Here is a 7,885-nt window from a genome sequence, read left to right as displayed (position 1 = left end):
ATAAAATCAATGAATCGTATTATATTCCTTCTGTACATACCATTGATCTTGAATGAATCAATTATACCACTTTTCTTGCAATTGTGACTGATTTATCTTGATCTACTAACCATGACATATTGGCAACCCACATGTCACGAATAGTTATAAAGTTAAGCTTGGACATGCACTTCATTCTACAAATACGAGTCTGCATTTCACATTAAGAACTCACCTCGCGGCTATACACTAATTCTGTCCCGATTCACTTGCGACAATTTAACTTCATGACTACGGCATCACTCAAATGAGCTCGTTGGAGGATAATCTTTCAAAAAAAAAGCTTAGACATTTAAGGGTTAATTGTTTACAAATCTTTTCAGAATTTTAGAGGCTAATCTTTTTAAAACATTCACTAGACATTTAGGGACTAATCCTTTACAAATTCCTTTAGAATTTAGAGGCTAATGTTTTCTAAATTTCTTCAAAAATTCGAGGGACTAATCTTTGAAAAAATTCTTTAGATGTGTGGAGGCTAATCTTTCACAAATCTTTTAAGAATTTTGGGGGTTAATCTTTCAAAAAAATCTCCAAATATTTGGGGGCTAATCTTTTAGGAAATTCTTTGGATGTTTAAGATCTAAACTTCCACAAAACTCTTAAAATTTTGGGGCTAATCTTTCACGAATTGATCTCATAACAAAAATTTTTCAAAAAATATTCAATTTTTGGAAGCATCATTCTATGACTTGGCTTCAAAAATTGGGGCTAATACTTGAGTATAATAGTTAAAACACCTGATCTAACTTCTACTTAACAATGGCCTTCACCCATCAATAGTAGGGGGATAATGTAGACAGTAGTTTTATACAATTACATTATCCTGACCAACTCCGCATAAATCCAGATAAGATCGAATCAAGAGAGCAAACTTTTTAGAATAATAACATTTAAGAATATTCTAGAGTAGTAAAAGGCATATTCATTAATTAAACATGCACATTAATTAAATACACGGGAAAAATGGACAAAAAAGAAAATATAAAAACATTCTAAAAAATGGACGTCCAAATACTATAAAATAGGATCTCACATACCCTAGGGATGATCCTACAACCACCACCATCTTCCTCTAGAATTAAACCACCCTTATCCTCCAACCGGCTTACACCAAGAATTCATAATCAAGGTGCAAAATATTGATACGCCAGGCTAATCCATACTATTTCTTTTACTTTTTTTTTATTTTTTTCTGAAACCGGTTCAGGGGGGCCGATTTAGGGCTCCACCCCCTGAACCGGTCAGACCCCTGATACACCCACTATAGGGTGTATCAGAGGGGTCCCAGAACAATACGTATTGACCCATTGGCTGTTACGTGTCGACACTTTGAACCTTGTTCATAATGGCATATTACTGCTTAGTTGGAAATATCTGCGCCAAGAATACAAACCTTATTGCAATGTTGTATTCTCTAATCCCTGCATTGGTTGCTCATAGAGACTTTCTATAAGTTTCTTTTCGCAATCAATGTGGCACCTAATGCCATGTACTTACACCATGTTGTGCAGAAGGGATGCTCCTTATTTCTATTTTTCTAAGTCACTGACATATTTAAAAACACAGTGACAAAACTATTTGCATGAGGACCTTGGCTGGATGGTTCCATCAAATAGATATAACCGCCTTTCTCATAAGCACTCAAGTTCGATATTTAACAGAATATTATAAACCCAAGTAACTTGCTTGGTTGGAAATGCCAATGACAGCCATAACGTGCATTGATGTGAGCAATATTGGAAGTGGGTTCTGAGAAAAGAACAAAGTTGGGAATGCCTTTATGGAACCACCAAGTGAGGGCTGTTATTGCAGCACATCAAATTTCTTTGAAGACATCGAAAATACATGAGAAATCTCTCCATTCTTTGGGTTTCCTTGAATGATGGATAATGTTTGTTTATCCAGATCAATCACTGCTGTACATAATGTGTAGAGTGTTGGACCTGAAATTTTTTTCATTCAATTAGAGAAGGAAATTTAAGATTATCATATAAAAAACAATTAAGGTCTATCAGTAATACGCCAAACATTAGTTTCTAGTCATTCTACAATCAAACAACCATTTTATGGCACTACACTGGGAGGTTCCTAGACCAAGGAAATTTCAATACCAAGAAACAACTTAACTGGACAAAGTTTTTCTTTTTACTTTTTATGAGTCCGGAAAAAATAAATAAATTTTGGCATTTTATTGATGTTTTGGTCCATGAGTAAGTTCAGGAGGCAGGTCTGTCTTAGAAATGGCTCAAAATTTGTGGCCTTGTTCATCATGGATCATTTGTTGTCTATACAGATATTGTCCAGTATTACCTGTCATGTAGATGGTATGTTTCTCATCCTGCGTATCTCCAAGAAGTGAGAGAAAATCAGCTTTTGACTGCTTTGATAGCTCAGACGCTCTTTTTTGTCTGCTTATAGAATTATCATCATGTACCTTCATAAGACAGCATATTAATGATTTTAAACTTGGAATCTCACCATTGATTGCAACAGATATCTGCATTTCCTGCAGCTATACTACATACCTGTTCTACCTTAAGGTGGAGATACATGTTTGCATGGAAAAAGGGTGTCATCCCAACCTCATAAACTGAAATTCGATTCCTTGAAGCAGTTTCAACATTCAAGATCTTACGCCTTCTCATGTCAACTAGATTATAGCTATGACCCACAGATGCTTCTGATAATTGGAGTCGCTAAAAACCAAGAAAATATAGGATTAAAACCAAGCATAATGGGTTATACACTGAAACAATGTCTGTCGTGAGAAAAGAGACAGAAGGATCATATACACTTAATGCATCATCAAGGTCGGTAGCTTCAAGCAGGTCTCGAGAAATAAAGTTCCGTCCAATGCCACCAGGTACAATTTCCGCCTCTGATGGAGGTACTGAGTTTAGAGTAAATGCCTGGAAAAACATTGTAATGAAATTAGAATCAGGCAAAACCATATTCTCAATAGGAGAAAGTGACAGTTTTCCTATTGACTTTTCACTTCATGAAGATCCAGAAGAATTGGACAGAGCAGAAACTTTACCAGTGCATTGCTGTTGAACCCAAATGCACAGCTCGGGAGCTCTCCTGCATATGTGTAAGCAGCAAACGATAGGCCATTTGACAGTTGTGCTTTGACCAGATAACTGCATAGTTACAAAAAGAATATTAGCTTGAAAGCTTATGTTACTGATTTGTATTTGCTGCATCAGCTAATGCAACATTCACCTAAATCATTTTGTCAGTGAGTAAAAACTTGCATAATTGACTTGATGCTAACTAGGATGGTTCAACTTCATGAATTTTGCAATGAGCCAGCTAGATATATAAAGCAAGTTGATATTCTTTGATAAGAGACAAAGATGAAACTTGAGTCATCATCCATCATCCACTAGAACTACTACTTATGTGTCTTTACGCTACTGATGACAATGAATTGGATCATTACGTGTGACCAATTAATGCAACATTTGCGTCTTCGTTGTGGCACACAACAGCCATGGAATCACTTGCTACAAGAATATCAGAACAGTCATCAATGGTGTCTGTTTCTGCTGTTGTTGCCTTTGGAATGAAAGGTAGAATCTCCTTTCTAAAGTTCAGTAATATTATCTGCATAAGCACAACTTAATTAGCAAGCTCTGGGCACATGAGCATTAGATATGTGTAGTAGATATAGAGTGCTTAAGCATATTTACTTGTGCATGTGTAAATATATGCATGGGAAATGCATCTTAAATAAGAGAATTACGTCAAGAACTGGCACGCCACTCCCTTCTGCAGTACCTATGAGTTCATCCCAGTACCTCGGAAACTTCTTCCTATTAGCATCAGAGAGTGTCCTGATGAGTGACTGCGACTGTGGAGAGCAGGAAAAAGGGAGAAGCTGATTTTGAAGGATGAGGTCCGTTTTCAACCTGCTTTTTATCAGGTTGGAGAACCTCCGACCTATGAGAAAGCCCATTTGGTAAGCATCTTCACAAGGACCCACTTCAAACATCTGCAACATGTTCTGCTCCATGCTTGAGCTACACACTTCTACCTATCCAACAAGCGCTTTATCCTCCTTTCTATATGGTTCATGTGTTGGCACTAATTTTGGTGGATTGAAGGACAATTTTTGTTATGCGCATTGGAAGCATACCAATGGGTTCCCTCAGTTCAGAATCTGGATATTTCAGACAAAAAGAAGAATTATTCTTACATATAGAGCTACACTAATCATTTGGATTGTGGACTGTTAGCAACATCACTGGTGATTCCATTCTTCATGGCCATTAATGATAGTTTGTGTGGACTCAAGGCATGGCCACATGTCCACATTAGGTGGAAATGTGGAGCCACCACCCACTAGTTCCGGGTACTGGGACCCAATGCAAAATTGAAAAGTTGAATTGATGACTGAAACTGATCTACTACTCAGAGAGAAGGGTAAGAAGCTTGGGGAAGGTGTGAGGCAACCCAAGCAGCTCCAATACAGGGTCGCCTACACCATATTTGGATGTGCGTATGAATAAGAGAACAAAATATATGCAAAGCATAACGACATAAATACATGAAATATATGTGTATAAAAGTACGGAAAAGTTGTAAGCACAGAAAAAAACTTGCATATATGTGCAAAACAATACATAGGTAAACAAATATACAGAGACTAGAAAGATATATAGAAATGTTTAAAGATGAAGTAAGCAGAAACATATGCATGAATACACGAAAAATGCTAAGTATATATAATGGAAAATCTATATATGATATGAATGTAAAGAGAAAATGATAGAAACAATATGAACAGAAAAATACATAATTACATATAAAACAGGAAGATATAAATAGAGAATTATATAGAGAAATATATGCATAACATAGAATTATAAACATAGAATATAAAGAAAAGGTAAGACACCATTACAAAATCATATATAATGATACAAAGCAAACAACACAGGAACATATATAGGGAACAATTTGCAGAGATGTATGTAAACAAGAATATACATACTAGGAAAATCCAAAAATATGTATAAGGCATACATAGATAATATAGGGAATACAAAAATAGGTAAAGGAAGATGCAGATTTATATGTGATCATATATAGATAGTGATGTGGAAACGTATGTGTAAAAGTATGTAAACAAAGAATATATGATAACAGGGAAAACTACAACGATACAGAAATATATATGCATATGCAATAATAATTATATAGCCAGAAACAAGTATATACAAGAAATATGTAGAAAGAATTATACATACATCAGCAGATATATACCCGTAAGGGAGGAGGTTAAACAACCGTTAGAGGCATTTGACAAAAACGCAACCAGTTAGAAGTCAACCAATAAACATTTGATGCAGAGACTTGACACGAATACAACCATTATAATTTGACAATGTAGTTTATAAGGAAATTGGGAGGAGGTGCCTCGGTGCATAATATGGACTAGCAAATGAGATTCCTGGGATCACAGAAATGTTCGGTTTGGGAGAAGAGGCTGGGTTTCGATAGACTGATGCAGAGACTTGACCAGGAGAAGTTGCAACTTTTCTGTATCGGAGTTGTTTTATCTGAGCTAGCAGCACTTTCTCAGGGTCAGGGAAAGAAATGCAGCAGCAGGGATGGTGGCCGAGAGGAAAAACAGGAAAAAAAAAAAAACAGAGGTGAGATGCGTTTTGACAACGATGGCAGCCATAGGAGGTCATCGGGTGAAAGGTTGCAGAGTTGGGAATTGGGCAATGGGATATTTGAGTTTCGAATGAAATACAGAGAGATAAAGGAGGGTGTGGGTGAGACTGCAGAGTTAGTGGATTCTTCCCAGATGGGAGTGGTGATGACCGACAGAGGGAGTAGGGAGAGAGTGAAGAGCGTTGGGGAGAGAAGTTACAGAAGGATAGCAATGGTGAAGCGAAGACGATGATGCCCTATGATGAGGGAGAAGGCTGAGAGAGATGGATGATGGGGTGGGGGCGCTGTTTAGTTGATGGAGATGATCAGAGTTCAGAGGAGTGGTAATATGGTAATTTCGGTAGAACGGAAATAGCTGCAGTGGATAGAGAGAGAAAGGGGGGTATCAGCAAAAAGAGAGGGAGAGAAAGGAGTATGGTGTGACCATAGGTGGAGTTGCAGCAGTGGTGTTCTAGTGAAGCTGCATTGCGAAGAGAGAACCAAGCAGGAGAGAAGGGGAGATAGGAGAGTAGGTGGCGAGTGGTTCAGGCTAATAGAGGGGGTGACTGTCGGATGATTGCAGGGAGGGGGAAAAGAATCGACGGTAGTCGTAAAGGTGGTCGGAGATGAAGAAGATTAGCGGTAATGGTGAGTGTGAGGTCACTGGGGATGAAGAAGACAGAAGAGTAAAAAGATGGACTGAGAATGGAAAGTGAGAGAGAGAGAGAGAGAGAGAACAGGGGTCGTCTCGGAGATGGACAGTGGCGGTGGACGACTGACTACAAAGGTGGATGGTGATGATGGAGCTTACCTGCAAGGTAGAGTCTGTGGTACCTGGACTATTGGTTGAGGCTATCGTCAGCGTGGCTGCGAGAGAAGTAGGGTGAGGGCAAAAGGTTCTTAACTTCTTATCGTGTCTTTATCCTCGAACATTCATGCAAAATTGAGTGAGCAGGACTGCAGGAGACTATATAAGGTTTTAGGACAAAATTACCTTTTTGTTAAAAACAGAATCCAGAGCATTCTTCGACTCCATCTATTCAGAAAACTGCGGCTGACCGGAAGCATCGGTTCCATTCATTCAAACGACTTAAAATGGGAAACATGGATTTCAAATGGGAAACGTGGATTTCATTTGACCAGGAAGCATCAACTCGATCGATTCAAATTGCAGTATGGTCAGGAAGACTCCATCTTTAAAGCAATATTCCTCTTAGTTCGAGTTCAAGTGATTTGGGGTCTCATTCTTCATTCAAGTTCGAGTTTAAGAAATTTGGGATCGCATTTTCTATCTAAATTCGAGTTTGAATGATTTGGGGTCCCATTCTCCAAGTTCGAGTTCAAAAATACTGTTTGATTGTTTGTCTTCTCGCAAACTTCTGAGTTAGTAGGAAGGGGTTTTTTCTTCTAACCTCAATTTGGGGTCCCATTCCCTTTATTTATTTTTTTTCATGTTTCTTGTTTCTCCAACTCCTTTTAACTGGTTTGGGGAGATTTTACATATTTTTCTGTTTGTTGTTTCTTTATATTTGTATTTTATTGTTTAAGTAATTGATGTGATTCATTAGTCAAATTCTGATTGTATATTCTTTTGTTTAAAGAATGAAACAAATCCCTTCCTCTCAAAATGCAAGTAAATGATGATTTAGTTGAGTATTTGCAAAATGTAAGTAAAAGAAATAAGACTTAGAAGTCAATAGAAGGTTGGAAATGAATTGATGCCAGAATTATACAAATGGCAACCATATGATGATTTGAATGTTGAAGATGCTACAATTTCTTTTAACCAATATATTAGTATATAATAGCTCATAAAATAATTTGATATACAAATAGGACTCTAGAGCCTAAATTATATAAATGGAAACCATATAATGATTTGAATGTTGAAGAAGTCTTAGTAAAGGCTCTAGAGGCAGAGATTTATGGTCATGTGCAAACATGGCTTGTGCTTTAACACCGTGGAATGGCACCTGCCCAATAGATGCATGATGCAATTTGGATTTCTAAGTCTATAAAATATAAGAATCATATAGAACCAAGAGGTTCATTGAGTTCTAAATGGTTTTGATGGTGTAACTATCTATAGGGGGATAGATGTTCAAAACTGTAATTTATGTATCAATATTGCAAACAATTATCCGATTTGTTTAGTGTAGAATGGTTTCTAAGTCTGTAAACATAT

At 37.2% G+C, this 7,885-nt stretch overlaps 1 protein-coding gene across 6 annotated transcripts; it reads right to left on the bottom strand.

The window, feature by feature from the left end:
• Positions 1-1,641: 1,641 nt before the first annotated feature.
• Positions 1,642-6,669, bottom strand: LOC148874301 (uncharacterized). 6 transcript variants are annotated; one of them, XM_088964942.1, is made up of 9 exons: positions 6,512-6,616; positions 3,951-4,201; positions 3,785-3,854; positions 3,482-3,645; positions 3,077-3,179; positions 2,832-2,948; positions 2,565-2,735; positions 2,350-2,473; positions 1,642-1,982 (listed from the first exon to the last, which is right to left on the bottom strand). In XM_088964942.1, exons 2-9 carry the CDS (start codon positions 4,052-4,054, stop codon positions 1,843-1,845), a joined length of 993 nt encoding a protein of 330 aa, XP_088821068.1. In that variant the 5' UTR covers positions 4,055-4,201; positions 6,512-6,616; the 3' UTR covers positions 1,642-1,842. The 6 variants fall into 6 exon arrangements, with proteins under 6 accessions (XP_088821068.1, XP_088821065.1, XP_088821066.1 ...); XM_088964939.1 differs by having other exon boundaries at positions 3,785-4,201; positions 6,512-6,669; XM_088964940.1 differs by having other exon boundaries at positions 3,785-4,201; positions 6,535-6,645.
• Between the last annotated feature and the right edge of the window lie 1,216 nt (positions 6,670-7,885).

The sequence above is a fragment of the Nelumbo lutea genome, chromosome 1 (genome assembly GCF_056320005.1).
Source record: "Nelumbo lutea isolate HS-2025 chromosome 1, American lotus-T2T, whole genome shotgun sequence".
NCBI lineage: Eukaryota > Viridiplantae > Streptophyta > Magnoliopsida > Proteales > Nelumbonaceae > Nelumbo > Nelumbo lutea.
Note: the sequence above shows the minus strand (reverse complement) of the source record. Positions and strands in the feature narration are given on the sequence as shown.